The following is a 19731-nucleotide window of genomic DNA, read 5'->3' as shown; positions in this document are numbered from 1 at the left end:
GGGGGGGACCCCAAGGCTCTTTGCTCACCGTCCCCAGCCGAGGAGGTCCCGGGGCCAAAGCTTGGAAACAGGTCTCTCATTTCCCCTGACCTTCAGAGGGGCTGTCTGTTCTTTCCGGGTGGACCTTTGTGACTCTGCCTTTTCTCTCTGGACGACACCGCTGCCCCTTAGGCCAAGCCGCGATCATGGAGCCGGCTGATATGGCGACAGCAAAGGTAGGATGGAAATGCTGCCGGCCGCACTGTGCGTAAGTGGCTTCGCTTGGCGAGTTCTACCTTTGGTTCACTTCTCTCTCCCCTCCTGTCCCTCAGCCCGTCCCTCCGGGAGAGCACCCAGGGGCCGTGTCAGAGTGGAGGGAAATGGTGCAAGAGTGAGGACCTGCGGAGGGGAGGAAGGCCGGGCCCTCCAGTGCGCTCGCCTCGCCTCTGTGCGCCTGGAAGCCTGGCGGGTGGGGGCAGTGGCCTGTGACTGATCAGGCTGACCCGTGTGTGTGCGTCTTTCTTGTTAGCTTTGCCTCGGTTTTCCTTGACCTTCATCCTGTGTCCTTTCTGTCGCTCTCCTCCCTTATTCTCCTTGCCTCCTCCCCGCACTGCAGTGCTGTCTTAACCCATCTGTGCCACCTCGACACTCTCTTTTCACCTTCCTTTGCTCCTCTTTTCCCTCTGCCTGCTGTATAAGGACCGGGTGGGGTCGACGTGGGCTGGACGGTCTTGAGAGCACAGACTGCCTGTCATCCTGCAGCAAATGTTGGCCTTGGGATTGGCGAGGGGTTTGGCTCTGAGTAGTGGAGGTGGCGGCTGCCCCTCCCACCACTCGTCTGATGCCCCAATGGAAGTGCGGGTCTGGGCATCTAGGAAATCGTGCCCGGTGCTGTGTCGTGGGGACCCTGTAGGCACGCTAGAGGGCGTCCCTGAGATTGGTTTCTAATCTCCCCTGACTCCTGCTTGCAATTTGCAGTTTGTTTTTCTGTATGTTTTTTTCCAAACAAGGAGCATGAGCCATTAAGCATGGATAGGGGCGCTAAGGAGGCTGAGCGTGTAAGCCCCTGTGGTCCTTCCAGAACATCTCAGGGCTTGGTTTGGGGGCCTTCCTCTTTGGCCGATGGCAGGGTCTCCTTTTTCTCAAAGATGGAAGATTGGACGAGGCTCAGACTTCTGGAGCAGGTTGGGTACCCCATGTGCGTGTGGAAGAGAGAGGGAGGTAAAAGCTCCAGCCAGCAACAGTGCTCTGGGCAGTAATGTGTTAAAGCAGTTAGGACGCATCTCTGGGAACTGCAGAGCTGAGTTCTCAGCCCTTTCCTCCCACTTCCACATGCTGTGTGCTCTGATCCAAGTTACTTAACCTCTCTGGGCTTTCATCTCCTCGGTTGCATAAAGGTGAAAATGACATGCATGTGTTGTTTTAACAAGCTTAGATTCTGTCAAAATACTTCCTTTTTTCTTGCAGACAGGAGCTAGGGAGAGCAAAACTGAATGAGAACAGGCCTCCCTGGATTCTCGGACCACATTGCCCCCCTCAGTCCCCCCGTCCTTCCTGTCTCTTTCCTTCCTTCCACAAACATTTGAGCACCCATATTGAGCATGCGTGGTGCAAGGTGCTGTACCCTCTTGGCTGTGTGCTGTGGCAGCCGTGGGAGCAGGCATCTGCAACTGTGTTTGGATCCAAAACAGTGTGCTCCAAGCAGTTTACTGTCTGGCTTAATGATGCTCTCTGTGATGTCAAGTGTCATCTCTCGCCAGGCTTACCTCTTAAAAACCTGCTAGTCAACTAGCTCTTACAGTTGTAAGTGGTTTGGGATCAATCAGCTGGCTGTCAAGGGGCTGTGGTGTTGAGTGCTCTGGGAAAGGTGTAGTTTGCAGGGGTGGGGGAGTTATTACACAGTTAGTTTGGAGATTTGTGTTTGCATTTGCCTATGGAGGTAGAAACAGAATGGGCTTCATTTTTCTTGGGTTCTTGCCCTTCCTTTGTCTAGATTGTGGATTATCTAATCAGGCAAAAAAAAAAAAAAAACCAAAAAAAACAAAAAACCAGACCTTGGAGCTGAACCATTCCTGAGGCTAACATTTGTGTTCAGGACCTTGACCACAGAGGGAATCTGATTGGTCAAGGAAACAGACAACATTTAACCCTAGCATTAATTCTTTTTCTTTAACCTTTTCTAGCCCAAATCTTTTGGGTAGAGTGTACTTCAAGTGTTTTCAGTCTGGGTCCATGAACCATTAAGGTCCTTGGATGGACTTTAGGGGAGGGTCCAGGAGCTTCAATCATTTGTAGACAATTTCCTATCTCTGTATTTTTCTGGAAAGAATATCCACAGCTCTCATCAGATCTCAGAGGGCTCATAACTCAGGAAAGTTTAAACTCTTTTAACTCCCATAAAGAGTCTGCTTGCATTTTGCAACCCAGCTGCAAAGAAAACCTGTACGTTGTGGTTGGCACACTGACATTGGAGGATGCTGTGCACGTGCAGGAACCAGGGAGTAAAATTTCATAATGTGACTCACTGATAACTGAGTTAATATGATGTGCATGTCATTTTTAAATGTCTTGTTATTGTTTAGTCACTAAGTTGTGTCCGACTCTTTTGCAACCCCATGGAGTGTAGCCCACCAGGCTCCTTTGTCCATGGATTTCCCAGGTGAGAATACTGGAGTGCATAGCCATTTCCTTCTTCAGGGATCTTCCCTACCTAGGGATCAAACCCAAATCTCTTGCATCTCCTGGATTGGCAGGCAGGTTCTTTACCCTCTGAGCCACATGTAAATTCATCTCCCTCACCTTTCCTCTGTAATATCTGATATCCTGTTCCCTGGGTCCTTTCAGCTCCCTATATATTGGGTTCAATTTATTGTTGTTGTCAAGTTGCTAAGTCGTGTCCGACCCTTTGCAACCCCATGGTCTATAGCCCACCCGGCTCCTCCGTTGAATTACTCCCCAGTGAAATAACTTTCGGTGGAAGATGTGGTCACTTGATGAGAGCCCTGCCTAGTTAGACTATATTCAGTTCCTGGAGGCGGGCTTTTAGAGGTGTGACTTCATTTCTGGGTGTCTGCATTATTGCATTGAGATGGTGCTACTCTTTTTCTAAGGTTGCAGTTTCAGACTGGAGTCATCGGATGTCCCAACATGACTGTTAACATAAGTAGATGATAAATTTTATCCTGAGAGTTTCCATTTCAGCCTTGAGAAAACAGGTTGATAAGCATTCATTAATCCATTCACTCAACAAATGTTTATTAAATGCCAATTATACGCCCGCAGAGATTCAATATGTGGAAGTTTTTGATGAATAACACAGGATCACTGTGAGCACTTAGTTCGTCATGGGTTCTTGGGGAGGACAGATGAATAGACAGATTATGATGGCACAAAGGTAATAAGGGTTGTAATAGAAGCTCAAGTCACCAGGAAAGCACAAAAGAACTATTGGATGTTGCCTGTGCAGGCATCAGGGCTTTCTAAGAGAAGTGACATTTGATCTGAGGCATGGGTGGGAGTTTATTGCGTGGGCAAGGGGGGAGAGATGGTCTGGTTATAATTTGGAGCTGGACAGGTCTGAGTTCAAATGCTGGCAGTCCGTGTTTTCTGGCTCAGTGAACTTGAGTGAGTTATCTTGACTTTTCCTGGTCTCAGTTCTTCCTTTGTAAATGAGGGTGATGTCATCCCCCCACAGGATTGTTGTGAGGATGAAATACCTTCGGTAAAATGCCTGCACATCGGAGAGGTTCACTGACCAGTCGTGAGGCAGAAGCATGTGGCAAAGCCCAGGTCACCATAAGTAGTTGTGCCTGATCGCCGCATAGGATGCGTGTGGAAGATGGGAGGCAGATGATGAAACTGGAGAAGGAAGCGGGAGTTGACCCATCAGGACAGCCTTAGCCCTGTGTAAATACTGGGAGCAATTGAAGGACTTTTTTTAAGATAGCCTCAGGTCTGCTTTTGAAAAAGTGTTCTTTGACTGCAGGGTAGACAGATCATTAGAATTTTCATTTTGTGCCATCTCTGACAATTTTATGTTTTCCATGTCTGTCTTCCCCCACTCGTGTGCTAAGTTGCTTTAGTCAGGTCCAGTTCTTTGCGACCCTATGGACTATAGCCCGTCAGGCTCCTCTGTCCATGGGATTTTTCAGAGAATACTGGAGTGGGTTGCCATGCCCTCCACCAGGGGATCTTCCCAACCCAGGTATCGAACCTGCATCTCTTACGTCTCCTGCATTGGCAGCTGGGTCCTTTACCACTAGCACCACCTGGGAAGCCCCAGAACTGATGTGACTTTATGCCTAATTAAATGGGAGGCAGGACAGGAGGCATGTAGGATGAATTCCAGGTCTCTGACTGGGTGGTGCCATCTATTGGAATAGGCTCAGGGTCATGGTCAGGAGGAGATGTAGAAGGACAATGCGGAGTTTCAGTTGTTGGTCTGGCTCTGAGGTGCCCATGGGACATAGAGGTGAAGGTATTCAGAAACAACTGGGGATTTGTGTGAGCGCCCAGGGGAGTGGTCATAGCAGTATACATGTGTATATTTGGGAGGCACAGTCTTAGCTCCAAGGCATTGTTCAAACACTCAGGACTGGATTAGGTCCTTAGAAGAAGAACAGTTGTAGCTATATGCGTGTAGATGGATGTTAACTGGACTTACCGTAGTGATCTCTTTTAGTACCTACATACATGGAACCATTATGTTGTGCTTCTGAAATTATCTTAATGTTATATGTCAATTATATCTCAATTAAAAAAGACTAGATTAGGAACCTCTGTGAGCCAGACAGCCCCCTAGGACTGGAGATTGGACTGGAGAAGCTTTTCAGATTTTGCATCAGCAGTTACGAGGCGGAGGCTCTCTTTCAAGTGCAGTGTGAGATCTTGGAACTGAGAAGGCCTTCTTCATAGGAGAGTCTGAGCTTTGTGGGTTTTGTAGAGAAATTGAAAAGTGTTGAGGGACTGACCCAGAATTGCCACTTTTTTTTTTTTTTAACCCATAAAAGGTAACAACAGGACTAAACTGAACTAAAATGTAGAAACTACCACTACCACCATTTGTGATGTGTTGGCCGAAAGGTCAGTTCGGGAATTTTTTGTACCAGCTTATGGAAAAACCCAGATGAACTTTTTGCCAACCCAGTATTTAGTGAGGATCTAAACACAAAATTTTAAAGGATGAATTATTTAAAAATTAAAGATTCAGTATATTTAGTTTTGGGAGCTTAACCACATTGCGGTTATTTTTCTCACTTGTCTGTGGATCTGCGTGGACACATCATGGTGCGGGCCAGCACTTGGGCGCTCCTGAAGCAGCACAGGTAGCTGGGGGCTGAGTTACGGGAGGACACAGGTGCATTTACTGAGGAGCCCTGCAACCTGGGCTCTTAGGTTCGCTCATGATTATGCCGGTCTCCTGCCTGTCGTGATCTTAAGAGAGTATCATAGGTATAGCGGCCTGAATCATCTTTGAACATTTAATTTTCAACTTTAAGATGCTGATGAGAAAATATCCTGATGTAGGAAGTGAAACTTCAGAATGCATCCTTTTAGGCACTGCCTGCTCCATCCAAATAAACCTGTATTTATTGGCAGCTATCATAGCAATATGTTCCGAAGGCACTATTTCTAGACACCTGTCATGCAAAGAGGAAGTTCTGGTCTCCATAGAGGATGATGACAAATATTGGATCCTTTTTCTGGCTAACTCTTTTGAGTTAAGGCCATACTAATCAAGAACTAATTATCACAGATTTAATATAGGCTTAGCTGAGAACATTCACTGTTACTCACTAGTTGATTGAAAAATTGGCATAGTGATTACAAACCTATCTTCATTTTGAAAAACAGAAGTACTCTGCCGTTCTGATTAGCTGTGTCTCTCTAATGGGACTTATTACTTTAAACTGTATGTTAGATTTATTACAACTACTTATTGTCCATGTCTTGTGTTCCTTATTAGCTTATGAGCTCTTAGAGCTCAAGAATGGTATTGGATTGATCATTGAAATATCATCTTGGTTTGCCTGGGTTATGAACACATTAGCCACTCAATGAGTACAGTTATTGTGGAATAAATAAATAAATAGCTGAGTGGCCTAACAGAAATATCACAAAATAAAACCACCCAAATATCTCCAAAAAAAAAAATAGGAAACGTGAGAAACTTTGGCAAAGAAGACAAAGTAGATCAGGAAGCATAGGAATGGAACCTGTGGTTCTTTTGCAGTGGGTAGTGGTGGTCTGCGGTCCCTGGTTGAGAATAAGCAAAACAAGGGTTAAAAAGTGTTGAGCACTTCCTCGATGTTGTATCGCGCCCTGTGTCATTGTCATGGATTGTTGACATCATCGCTTTTTTATAGATAGAGCCGAGAGCCGAGGCGTAAGTGACTTGCTCAGGGTCACGCGGCTTGTTCAGTACGGATTTGAACTCAAGTCTAGTTTCAGAATCCTCGTGCTGAACCACAAAACCATATCTCCAGGACTGGTGTCAGGCCCGTGTCAGTTAAGAATGCAGCTTTTCTCTGCTGGTCCTTCTCAACAAGCAAGCAGTTTCTCTGCCAGCAAGAGATTCTTGGCTTGTCCTTGGCCTGGAGACTTCCACTGTGAAAATGAGTTAACACTTGATTCGGCTGTCTGTTAATGGCAATTCTCATATGTCACTTAGTTGGGAGGAGAGCAGGAAGCAGCTGGCTGTGGGTGTATGGGTGCTCGGGCTCCCTCCCTGAGAAAGCCTGAGGATGTTGATGCGCATCCTCCAGGGTCCCTGATACCATCAGTCACCCCGAATTTCTCCAGAGAATAAACCAGGAAGGAGCAGGGGGGTGTAAATAGGAATCTGCCTTGTTTCTTCCGTCTGGCAGCAGACGTGTTTCCTTTTGTTAGGAGTGTAATTAAAATGAGGAGTGAAATGAGGCCACGGTCCCCTCTCCTGGGGGGTGGGATTTCTCCGAGGTGTGCGATGTCTTTCCCGACGGGAGGGCATTTACCTCCTAGAGGCCGCCCTTCTGTCTAGCAGCAGAAGGAGTTGTGATCCAGGACCCGCTAATGAAAGAGTTGTTGTTTCATCGTTAAATTGTGTCCTCCTCTTTTGTGACCCCATGGACTGAAGCCCACCAGATTCCTCTGTCCATGGGGTTCTCCAGGCAAAAATCCTGGAGTGGGTTGCCGTTTCCTCCCCCAGGGGATCTTCCCGACTCAGGGATCGGATTCTTTATCCCTGAGCCGCCGGGGAAGCCCCTGATGAAGGAGGCCTACAGGTAAAGCAGCACTGAGGCAGGCAGGCAGGTTTGGAAAGCAGGGAGGGACTTTGGAGGAAAAGTGGAAGGCAGGATAAAGAGCAGGAGTCCAGTCCCCTTTGGGGTTTTCATTGCCGTACAGAGCAGGGCCCAGGATGGTCCTGTCTCCTTTCATCAAGCCGGGAAGTAATCATGGAGAGGGAGTCAAGAGCTGCTTCAGCAGACAGGGAGGGAGAGCTTAACTGGCTTCCGTGCCCAGGAGAGCAGGGGAGGCAGCTCCCATCCTGGCCTGGGTTAGAGGGAGAGGGGCCTGGGCTGGAAGGCGTAGACAGTTTTGAGGCGCTTGTGGTTTCTGGGCACAGGGCTTTGCTCCCTAGCTTTTGCTGTCTTCACCAACCCCCACCTTATCTCAGGGTTGGGAGTAGGATCAGAAGGAGGCCTCCCAGGGCCTCAGTTTCTCCTTCCATCCAGTGTGGTTTAGTCACACCTCACTGGGTTGTTGTGAGAACCCCAGACCTAATGCACGAGAGGCCATCCGAAACTCGCTTGGACAGACATCCCTGTGTGGAGCCCCTAGCCACCCACCTCCATCCCGTTTCCCTCCCTCCTCTCTGGTCCGGATGAAGAGGGGGTGGGATGAAGCCTACCAGAGCTTGGCTTTGACCTTGTCCATCCTGTCGGTTGCCTGGAGGAACCTTCTGGATTAGCAGATTGTGAAGGAAGAGCAAAGAAGGCTAGGGGTTGGGGGAGGGGGGAGGTGAGTCTGTCTGTCCAGCACCCTAAGCGAATCCCTGGGGTGCAGAGGCAGAAGGAAGCGTCCTTCAAATGATCAGAGCCTGGCTGGCCTTCCCCACGAGCCTCTCTACCCCAGCTACTCTGTGGCCCGAGCCGCCCCTCCCTAGAGTGGCCCGTGGGGCTTGAGGGCAGAGGTCCATGCGTGCACTGGAGGGATGGGGCGGGCTCAAGAGGCTCCAGGCTGGGTGCCGACCGACCAGAGGGCAAGACCAATGCCTGCAGTCCACACCGTCACCCCAGAGCCAGTGACTAATAGTGGCAGAGGGTGGGGAGAGGAGAGTGGAGGAGGGGGGCCAGGGAGGAATGGAGGAGGGACGGGGAAGTGGTGGGGAGCACCTGATGGGCGCAGCTCTGGCCATCTGCCGTCCCCTCACACAGCCTCTGTTGACCGCAGTGTGGAATTCTGGCTGGAGGATGAGGTGTGGAGGCTTGTTGAAGTGTTCAGGAGGCTTCCCCTCCCCCCCTCCCGCTGCTCCTCTCCGCTAGCTTCCTGACCTCCAAAATGCTCCTTAAATATAACACTCTGGGCGCCTGACGACTCCCCCTGCCTGAGCGCGGAGCTCTCTGACTCCCCAGCGTGTGACTGCAGCATTGCTCTGCCCCAGTTTTTGCCAGCTCCTGGAGGCTTGTGGCTCTGCCCTGCAACTGCCGCGCTCCTCAGGAGCAGGGGCAGAGCGAGGGCAGCGCAGATCCGAGAGCAAGAGAGAGGCAGGCCTGCAGGGACCACGTTATCCATCTATTTTCTGCTCTAGATACGCTCCACTCCCAGTGACTTCCCAAGGTCGTAAGGGGGCCTGTGCGCCTGCTGCCGGAAAGAGGAAAGAGCCAGAGCCGCTAGTGGGGAGGTGGGAGTCACGGGGCTGAGTTCTCGCTCGGGCTCACAGACGCAAGGCGTCCCTTGGTTGGGGGCCTTGGGTGTCCGGTTATTGGTCAGCAGCTGTGTGCTCTGGTTGAAAGGCCCCTCTCACCGTTCTGGCCCTGACTCACAGACGAGGCAGAAAGTCCAGTTGTGATATTGTCGGGTTAGCAGAGGAACAGCACGAGGGTGGGTGAGACCTCTGGCTCCTGGGGGCCAGGAGGGAGCCAGGGCAGCTAAAATCAGAAAGGAAGTTTTTTCCAGCCTTCATTCCAAACCCAGTAACATTTGGAAGGAACCACTGTAGCCAGAAGCTTAGAGTCATGTAAACCAACCTTCTTCTTCTGTGAACCGAACCTTGGGCACACAGCCAACTTGTGAATATTTGTGAGACTGGGAAGATCAATTTTTTGAACTGAGATTTTGGAAAATGCATATAACACAAAAGGTTGTCATTGTCAGTCCTTCCCCCACCACCGTCCTGCCCTTTCATCAGTCTGTTCACAAAAATAGGCAAAGGCTCGTGCCAGGTGAACACAGCTGTACCTCTTACCCATCCTGCTGACCACACTGTCCTCCCGCCCTATGGAGGTGACCACCTCCCTAAATGTTGGCTGTGTCATCCCCGTGACTTTTCGTTTTATGGGTACAGAGTATCTCTTTATACAGATTCTCTATCTATATGGCTATAAAATATCTGGCTTCAATCTGTTGATCTCAGGCTTCCCTGGTGGTTCAGATGGTAGAGAATTTGCCTGCAATGCAGGAGACCTGGGTGCAATGCAGAAGACACCCTGGGTCGGGAAGACCCCCTGGAGAAGGGAATGGCAAGCCACTCTAGTATTCTTGCCTGAAGAATTCCATGGACAGAGGATTCTGGCAGGCTACAGTCCATGGGCTCACAAAGAGTTGGACAAAACTGAGCGTTACTTGGGCAAAAGTAACACTTTCACTTTTCACTTTCATCTATCTGTGATGTGTTATATATATATTATATATATATAATCATACTGTAGGTGTTCTTCTCTGATTCACTTCCTCTGTTCAACATTGTTTCTGAGAGTCATCCATTTTTTTTTGCATGTGACAGTAATTTATACATGTTCTGTACGCTGTTGTTATATCCTGGGGCTTCCCAGGTGGCTCAGTGGTGAAGAACCCACCTGCCAGTGCAGGAGACGCAGGAGACGCAGATTTGATCCCTTGATTGGGAAGATCTCCTGGAGAAAGGAATGGCTACCCATTCCAGTATTCTTGCGTGGAGAATGCCATGGACAGAGGAGCCTGGCGAGCTACCTACAGTCCATGAGGTCACAAAGAGTTGGATGCCACTGAGCACGCAGGCACGTATTGCTGTATACTATCCCAGGTCAAGAAAACAGCAGTTAATTTTCCTTCCTGTTGTTGATAGACATTTTTCCCCAGTGTTTTGTTGGGTCCCTGCAAACCATGTTGTCACATTCAGTGCTGTGTGAAGTGTCTCGTGTGAGCCCTGACTTTAGACGTTAGGGGAGGCATGTCTTCAGCCTGCCTGCATAGTACCAGGTAGTTTCCTTAGGAATCAGACTAACACACACTCGCATAGCCCCTTTCCAACCTTGATATTGTTAGACTTAGACTTTTTATTTATTTTATTAAGATTTTTTTTTAATTTTTATTTTTACTTTATCTTGCTTTACAATACTGTATTGTTTTTGCCATACATTGACATGAATCAGCCACGGGTGTACATGAGTTCCCAATCCTGAACCCCCCTCCCACCTCCCACCCCATATCATCTCTCTGGATCATTCCCGTGCACCAGCCCCAAGCATCCTGTATCCTGTATCGAACATAGACTGGCGATTCGTTTCTTACATGATAGTATACATGTTTCAATGCCATTCTCCCAAATCATCCCACCCTCCCCCTCTCCCTCAGAGTCCAAAAGTCCGTTCTATTCATCCGTGTCTCTTTTGCTATCTCGCATAGAGGGTTATCATTACCATCTTTCTAAATTCCATATATATATATGTGTTAGTATACTGTATTGGTGTTTTTCTTTCTGGCTTACTTCACTCTGTATAATAGGCTCCAGTTTCATCCACCTCATGAGAACTGATTCAAATGTATTCTTTTTAATGGCTGAGTAATACTCCATTGTGTATATGTACCACAGCTTTCTTATCCATTCATCTGCTGATGGACATCTAGGTTGTTTCCATGTCCTGGCTATTATAAACAATGCTGCGATGAGCATTGCGGTACACGTGTCTCTTTTAATTCTGATTTCCTCCGCACACCAGTCAGAATGGCAGCGATCCAAAAGTCTACAAGCAATAAATGCTGGAGAGGGTGTGGAGAAAAGGGAACCCTCTTACACTGTTCGTGGGAATGCAAACTAGTACAGCCACTGTGGAGAACAGTGTGGAGATTCCTTAAAAAATTGCAAAAGATTTTTTTTTTAATGTGGACCATGTTTTGAAGTCTTCATTGAATTTCTTTCAATAGTGTTTCTATGTTTTGGTTTTTTGGTCTTGAAGCATGTGTGATCTTAGCTCCCCAACCAGGGATCGAATCCTTACCCTCTGCATTCGAAGGTGAAGTCCTGACCACTGGACCACCATGAAAGTCCCTGTTAGATTTTTAAAATTTTACCAGTCATCTGGGTATGAGGTGGTATCTCACCAAAGTTTCAATTTGCATTTTCCTAAGTACTCATAAACTTGAGCACCATTTTGTATATTTATTAATCACTTCCTCTTCTGAAAGTGCTTATTCAAATCATTTGTCTATTTTTCTCATTGTGTTTTTTTCTTATTAATTTATAGAATTTTTAAAATAAACTCTGAATAACTCCAGTTATTATACAGTCCAATTACATATATTATACAGTCTTCTCTCAGAAAAATCTTGTCTTTTCTGTGGACAATGCTGATGATCATATGTTCTTAATCTTACTGTGGTTACAGCCTTCCTTTTCTGGACTTTTTTTTTTTGGTGAATTGCTTAGGAAATTCTTAGGCAACAATCTGTGTGAGGATCCGTTTGTAATTATGACTTATCGGGGAGATTGTTTTTCCTTCCTCATTCACTCACTGTCAAGGTTGAAGACAGTTTTCCTTTTATATCCTCAGCAGCACCATGCCTTTCAAGTTCACCCTTGCGGTGGGAGTTTAGCTGGCAGGACCTGCTTTACCAAGTCTTCTCTTGCACCTCTCAAATGAGCGGACTTTGGGCTTCACATCAGGCTTCCCTGGTCGCTCAGGGGTAAAGAATCTGCCTGCAATGCAGGAGACCCGGCTTCGATCCCTGGGTCGGGAAGAGCCCCTGGAGAAGGAAATGGCCTCACACAAGTGGGCTTTTGACTTTGCCCCTTGTCCAGTGTACTCTGTGAGGCCATCAGAACCAAAGCCCAGTTTCACAGGTTCTAAAAATGTATCCTCAAGGCATCCCTTGATTTTCTGGGTTTCTGCACTCACTACATTTGTGCCTCTAAATATTCCTGTTTTGATAGCTCATCAAGCTTTTTGAAAAGAATTTTTCTTTCTTTGTTAGTGTTTTATTTTCTGCAGCATTTTTTAGTTGTTAGCAGGAAGGACCATCAGGATATCTAGTCTACCATATTGCCGGATATAGAAGCCTTCTGAGTTTAGTTTTTTTTGGAAATTCTTGCCCTTCTTGAAATATGGGTATCAAGGAGTGGCCAGCCAGATTGCAGTCAGGCAGAAACAGGAGAGTCTAACGCACCTGCCTGATCGTACACAGATGAATGTAGAATTACATCGGTGCTGACAATTTACCGGTCAGGGAGCTTTTCAAACCGTACAAAACAGACTGTCCTCTATGAGAAGATAAAAGAGGGAACATACACTGAATGAGGAAGCTCAGGGTGCTCCTCACATCACACACACAGTGACAAGCAAGCCAGCTAACTCATCAGTTAAAGGAAGGGGAAGCTAGCTTGATTCAGTCTTCCTTTTACCTGTGGCCTGGATTCTTTTTGTTGGGAGCACGTTAGGCCTTATCGTCAGCTTTTCTGATGATGGAGAAGATTTTTCTTTCATCAACTTACATTATGATCGAGAGACTGGATATTGGAGTTGGCCATGCCTGCATTCAAATCCCAAGGTTGCAGCTTGTTGGTTGGCATTAGACAAATCAAGACACTACACTCTAGTTTACCAGGTCATGTCTTGCTCCAATCCATTAGCTGTATTACCTGGAAAATAATGAGTTAACTACTTCATAATGCGTGTGAGGTTTCAGTGAGATAATGCTTGCCCTCAATAAAGTCTTACTTAATAATTGTGAAGCAAAGGGGAGTTTGAAAAATAATATGTAAAGGGTAAAAGCTAAAGAATTTGAACATTACAATAGTGTTTCTGATATAATGCTTGGAAAGCTTTGATTCAGGTTTTATGTGTCAGCTGCGATCAGAGCAATTGATGGGCAGAATGAGAGTATTTTCCTGGAGTACTCTAAGTGACATTAGCCGAGGGGCTGGGTCACAGGTCCTGGAAAGTCTTGGAGAGAATTATCTCAGTTGTAAAGGAGAACTGTATGCACTTCTGGAATCTTCTGCATCCGTATAATACCTAGGCTGACAATATGGCCGAGGGACAAGCTCAAGGAGGTTTAGAAACATAACCGCAGATGTCTTCAGAAGTCTTATAAGTGTTTCAGTGTGGTGTCCCATATGGGGACTATGGATGGGGAGAAATTCCATCACCCAAGGATATCTTTACCAGTATTTCTGCAGAACCATCTGGACGCTGGAGAGAGACAACAGTGCTTGAGTTAGGTTTGAATGAGGTCACTTCAATTAAACACTGGCTTATCAGACCCCTACTGGGCAAGTATTCCTACTCAACTGGAGAGATAAAGCTGAACCCATATACTTCCCCTGCCTTCATGGAGCTGATCGTCTAAAAGGAGGAAGACAGATCATGAACAAGTAATTATCTGCACTCTGGTTTTTCTTAAGTGTCACCTTAGAGGGTCAAGCGTAGATGGTGTACCTATAGCACAAATGGATATCCTGATTGCTTTGGGGCAAGTTACAGGGTAAAGCCTTATTATGGTTCAGTTGAGGGTTGCTATGTCATAATTAATCTCCTCTTTGTTCATTCTCACCCATCCGCATTACTGACCCAGATAGTCAGTAATCTAGGGGAGGACAAAAAAGAATGGCCTGGTCAGAGGAGTTGCTGGGGTTGGAACTCCTGGACCTCAGCTTGGAGGATTGTAAGAAGAGCCATGTCTCCTTCCTGGGAGTCCAGTGTTCGAGTTGATGTTGAAAAATCTCAGTCCCTCCTCACTTGATGCTGGGTCTTGTCTGGATCTTCATGGGGCCCTGTATGATGATAAAATGTTGTTTAAATCCTGCACCAGGCCTTTGTGGCCACCTTAAAAGGTTTCCTGGCCCCAGGTGACTGGGGGCGCTGCTGGGCCACCACAAGGAGCTGCCTCATCCTGAGCCCAGAGAGGCGATGTCCCCAGCAGGGAGGAGAACTGAGAGTTCTGAGTGCTGTGAACTGCTGGGGACCTCACATCCCTGTGCCTGCCCTGTCTTGCTGGGGAATGGCCAGGACTCTATTTAAGGTGGTCCCAGGCAGCTCACCTGCCTTAGGACACCAAGGCACCTAGCCTCTTAAGTTGGCTCAGCTTCAGATTCTGGGCTTACCGAGAGCCTGGGGGCCATGCCCCCCTCCCACTTCCGGCGTGGGGCATTTTAACCCTTAGACGGATGCCCAGGGAAGCACTTGTTCTCAGACCTTTCTGCCCTGTCCTCTTCCTTCTCCGGCATCCACATCGCTACCCCACCCTCTCCCTGACTTTCTGTCCCATCCTGCCATCCTGGGACAAAACGTGTGCTGTGTCTTTAAATGGGCGGAAGTGGCTGGCAGGGCTTTGCTTGGGTACTGCATTGATTAGGAGATTATATGGAGCTGCGGGAGCTGCCGCCTGGGGGAAGAGAGGTGCAGGTTCTACTTGTTTTTGCTCTCCTCCCGGGGCTCTGCTTGGGGTCCTTTCCCTAGGCTGCTCCGAGCTGGCGTGAGGAGAGGGTGGGAGGGTAGCCGGCCAGCCTGCCTGTTGACAGCAACTCCAGGGCTTGTTTTGCAGCCTTGCCAGCCGTGCCCATCCTCATCAGAAACTGGCAGTGGCAGCGGCCACTCGGGCGGGCGGGCAGGCAGCTCCAGCCCCGGGCTGGGTTTGCAGAAGCTGTCCTTTGCCTCTTCGCCCAGCTTTCAGCTGGGAACAGGGAGGGAGAGAAAACAGTGGAATACTTCTTCTGGCCGGTGCTGCCTCTCTGTCTGTGTCTGTCTCTCTATCTTGCCTTTCTCTTTCTGGGTTCAAGTCACATTTCATGGGATTCTGTTCTTTTTGGGACTTCGTCATCTTTTCAAATATGTCCTGGGACCTTCGGAGCTGTGCCCGGGATGCTAAGGACACGGTCAGTGGATTATCGTGACTGTACTAATGAAAGGATTCAAGCTGTCCTGGTGAGTAGAGCAGGGAACAGGCAGCTCCCCCTGCCGCTGTCTTTCTTCACCCCAGTGTTTCCTGCCCCCTCCTCCTCTGCTCTCCCCCAGCACCTCTGTGTCCTCAGGAGAGGTCTCCTTCAGATAGACCCCCTCTTCCGAGCTGGGTATCAAGGGGGGAAGGTGGGGTCCGCACACTCTGCAAAGTTGGGTTGCCCTCTCTGGCTTACCCCCCAGCTTCTGCACTGCTGCAGTATTTTCTGCCAGCCTCTTCCTGGGGGAGGCGTTTGGTGGAAGTTGAGGGGCTGTGGAGAGAATCAAACTACAGCTGAAAAAGAGGCTTCAACTTCGAGGGGGCCGAGGGCTGGCGGACGCTGAGGGAACTGGATAAAGAAAGAAACCTTTCACAGGATCCCGTATGTCAGCATTAAGCTGGTGGTGCAGACTTTCTTTACCCGACAGCATCCCAGGGGGCCCTTATCCCCCTGCTCCTTGGGTACTCTCAGCCCTGGTGAGCAGTCTCTGACCTCTTAGAGGCTTCTCTCTGAGAAGAGAGTCGGGCAGGGGAGCGGGGGGTGCTGCAGGTTCTAACGTCTAACGTGCCTGGTGTCCCTTGCCCACCTTGGGGCTTTGCAAGCCCTTCTTCCTCTTGCCTGGGGTGTGGGCATCTGTACTGTAGCTGCCGAAGTCCTCAGAATATTTTTGCTTTCCATTTTAAAAATAAAACCCTTACCTCTCCCTCTTCTCCTCTGAATCAGATGGGTGGGTGACTTGGCTTTTTCTCTGGTTGAGCAACTGGAGATTTTGCTCAGAAAACTTCGCCATTCCCTGCAAGGTGGCGTGTACAGCTCCGAGGAAGCAGACTCCCTGGCTGGAGATGGAGCTTATCCTTGAAGGCTGTGGAGGTGGGAGGAGGAGAAGGCTTGGGAGTGCTCCCTGTGGCCGGAGGTCCTGGGTGGGGTGGTGTTGGGTCACCTCTCTGGAATGGAGGGTAAGTTGGGGTGGGTATTGAGCTGTTTAATGCAGAGAGTCCTGGTCTGGCTCTTGGCCACATCTGGCTTTGCAGAACCACCCCCTCCCCCAACACCACCACCCCCCACCCCCAGCTTAAACCCCAGAAGAGTCACTCTAAGCTAGCCCCTCCTCCTTTAGGGAAGAGGGTCCTTCAGTGAAAAGATACTTTAGAAAAGATACTTGGTGGAAGGGAAGTGGAGGAACTTAGTTTCTGGCGGCTTCACCCTCCTAACTGTGAGGTCTGGAGCAGTTGGTACACAGCAGTGACCACCCAGCCTGTAGCTTCTGCTCCTCAGCATTCGGTTTCACTTGCTCATGTATTGGCTCTTGTGCGCAAGGAAAGCCCCCTCTGAGTTTGAGAAAGGGAGGTGGGGGTACTGTGGTGCCTTTTCTGCCCTGGCTTTCCTGGGGCCAGGTTCCCTGTTCCTCCTGGGTTGGCAGGGTTAGCAGGCCCAGTCAGCATCCAGAGCTGGCCCCTTATTCCCCAGCAGAGCCGAACTGGGCCCATGACTTGCATGAGGCCTCCAAGGCGAGCCTGGGTGCTGCCCGGAGAGCAGGGACGCTGGCTCGTCACGGAGATCACTCAGCTTCCCCCGCGCCCCTGCTGTCAGCATGCTGGGGTCAGGGCCAAGGGGTGCTTGGCTGTCATTCAAGATGAGACATCACTTTAACGCAGAGTGCTTCTCTGCCCAGCCCGGGCTGGTCCCTTGGGGACATGCAGAGATGTTTGCCTTTAAAAATCTACCTCCAGTATCTCTTGATGCGTTTCAATCAGAGTGCAGCGTTAGGCTAGGAACTATAATTGGGGTAACCTTGTCCTTTTTAGCCAAGTATAATGAATAATGTTAGCAGGATAGGGAAATGGTGTGTGTGTGTGTGTCTGCCCCAGGGACTCTCAGACCCCGTGATTCACCATCTCATTAGGTACAGATTTATTGGTCTGTTTTGGCCCTGGGGCCGGACCCTGTAGTTGGGCTGTGGATGTTTGGGCTGGAGATGCGGCTCCGTTTGGTATGGTCTTGTGTCGGGGTACTCTCTGCTCTCCCAATGGCAGGACTTGGCGGAAACAAGGGGATAGATACCTTTGCTGTCTTGTTTTGGATAATACTCTGTGTCTATGGAAGAGGGTGGAATGAATTAACTCTCTAATGTTCGAACCATTTCTAGACACATTTCTGAAATGCCTGCTATGTGTTAGTGATTAAACTAACATGTATTGAGTGCTTACTGTGTGTCAAGCACCGTATGAAGCACTTTACATGTATTAAGTCATGTAGAATTATAATTAAGGCCCCCACTTCACAGAGCAAGGAAATAGACACGGAGACGTTAAAGTAACCTGCCTTCGAGATGTACAGATACAAGTCTGGCTTTGAATTTGCAGGAATTTTCCCCAGTGATTCACTTGTTCTTTCTTCTGTATTTTATGTATATACATGTGAATATATGGGCTCCCCAAGTGGTTCAGTGGGTAAAGAATCTGCCTGCATTGCAGCAGGCGCAGAAGTCACCAGTTCAATCCTTGGGTTAGGAAAGTCCCCTGGAGGAGGACTTGGCAACCCACTCCAGTATTCTTGCCTGGAGAATCCCATGGACAGAGGAGCCTGGCGGGCTACAGATCATAGGGTCTCAAAGAGTTGGATATGACTGAGAGCTACTGAGCATGCACATACTGGCTGGTTTTGTTTTTGTTTTTTTTCTATTTTGCTGTCTCTTTGCCTTACTTTTGTGTTGATGTTGTTAGTTTATTAGTCTTTTAAAAGTGTATGTAAATGCATTATCCCATCCAGTCCTCACTATAATGCCAGAAGTGGCTGGCATCTCCATTTTCAAGCTAGGGAAACTAAGCTACAGAGCGATAAAGGGTTTTGACTAAATTCTTGCAACTAGTTGGTGAAAAGCCAGAATGCAAACTTTTTTTACTTGACCATTATTTCAGTTTTGCACCTGTCACAGCAACAGCACAGTGTATCTGGTTAGACCCACTTCTCTAGAGAGCAAGATCCAAGGTCTGTAAATTCATAATTCATCCATCCCTTCATTCTACAAATGCTGGCCAAGCAATTATTGTTTTCACAGTCCTGTGCCTAGGTACTGTGGGGGATGAAGAAATGAAAGGACGTTTCATGTGACTTAGCGTCACCAGTAGAATGAGACCTGATGCCCCTCAACACAAACACATGCACACACACACAACCTACAGAGCAAGTCAGTAGGTACTAAAGCAGTGAACATCGAGCACTCTGGAAACTCAGAGGGGGTTGGAATTGACTTCAGCTGGGGTGGCAGAGACACTTCTTGAAGTAATTAGCACTTAGTGGTGGTGTGAAGGCCAGACAGTGTTAGGTAAGTGGATGCTGTCCTTTGTACAGCGTTAACACTGCACCTACACCTATCGGAGTTACGAGCATATCACAAGGGATGCTTTTGGAAAAAGCTGATCAAGATACATGTCTGTGAATGACAAGTTGCTGGATCGTGAGCTAGAAATCTTCCCTGCAGTCCAATCTCCTTCTCCCTGGGCCAGGGGCTTTAGGCTCTCTTGAGAGATGATTCTGTGATTCCGTCTCCTGCTGACTTGGTGAGCAAGGTCAAGGTGGCATGGAGGAGATTGGGAGAGGAGTGTCTGTTAGTCACTCAGTTGTGTCTGACTCTTTGCAACCCCATGGACTGTAGCCCGCTGGGATCCTCTGTCCATGGAATTCTCCAGGCAAGAATACTGGGGTGAGTTGCCATTCCCTTCTCCAGGGGATATTCCCGAACCCAGGGATCAAACCCGGGGTCTCCTGTACTGCAGGCAGGTTCTTTACCATCTGAGGCACGAGGGAAGCCCCCCTGGGAGAGGAGGTACATAACGCAAATAGGGCTGTTCCCAAGCAGAACTGCAGCACATGTAATTTGGAAACTAAGGAAGTTATGTAAAGACCACTTCACCAGTCCTCCTTAGCTTCTACGTGGTGGTGAATTTTTTTGCATTATGAGTGATGTAAAGCTGTTCCTAATTCCTGCAGAGCTTTAGGAACTCAGTCACTGAAAAAGTCTCCAGTTTGGTGGGGCTGCGCCCTGTACAGATTGTTTTGGTCTCCACAGGGCTTGACAGCCTGAAGTGACATCTGTCTTGATTCTCTGTCCTCACATTCCTAGTCCTCACATCTGTTAAGGGCTGTGACAGACCTTCAGAAAAGTCAGTGCACTGGAAGAATTGCATTCAGTGAAAAAAAAAAAACAGAGTTGAGACAGAGCCTAGGTCTTGACGTGTAGCTGGGGCAAGCATTTCTGTGGCCAGGTCTTGGTCCCCAGTGGAGAGGAACTTCGAGTTCGTCTCTCTGTTTGAGTGGGTGAGCAAGCAGTCGTGTGGCTTCACGCTGTTTATTTAGGAATG

At 48.4% G+C, this 19731-nt stretch overlaps 1 protein-coding gene across 6 annotated transcripts in view; it reads left to right on the top strand.

Moving 5' to 3' along the window:
- The window catches only part of GRAMD1B (GRAM domain containing 1B), a 202848-nt gene that overhangs the window by 89686 nt on the left and 93431 nt on the right, over positions 1-19731 (top strand). The window contains exon 2 of one of the 6 annotated variants that reach the window (XM_018059631.1): positions 172-215. The exons of 2 other annotated variants lie outside the window; for them this stretch is intronic. Coding sequence is in view for 1 of the 4 variants with exons in the window: in XM_018059628.1 (XP_017915117.1) it covers positions 15334-15356 (23 nt within the window). In the remaining 3 variants the exon portion in view is untranslated. 3 more of the 6 variants (XM_018059630.1, XM_018059633.1, XM_018059628.1) reach the window with 3 other exon arrangements.

Source organism: Capra hircus, chromosome 15 (assembly GCF_001704415.2).
Source record: "Capra hircus breed San Clemente chromosome 15, ASM170441v1, whole genome shotgun sequence".
Taxonomy (NCBI): domain Eukaryota; kingdom Metazoa; phylum Chordata; class Mammalia; order Artiodactyla; family Bovidae; genus Capra; species Capra hircus.
The sequence above is the reverse complement of the archived record's forward strand: the minus strand, read 5'-3'. Positions and strand labels throughout refer to the sequence as shown.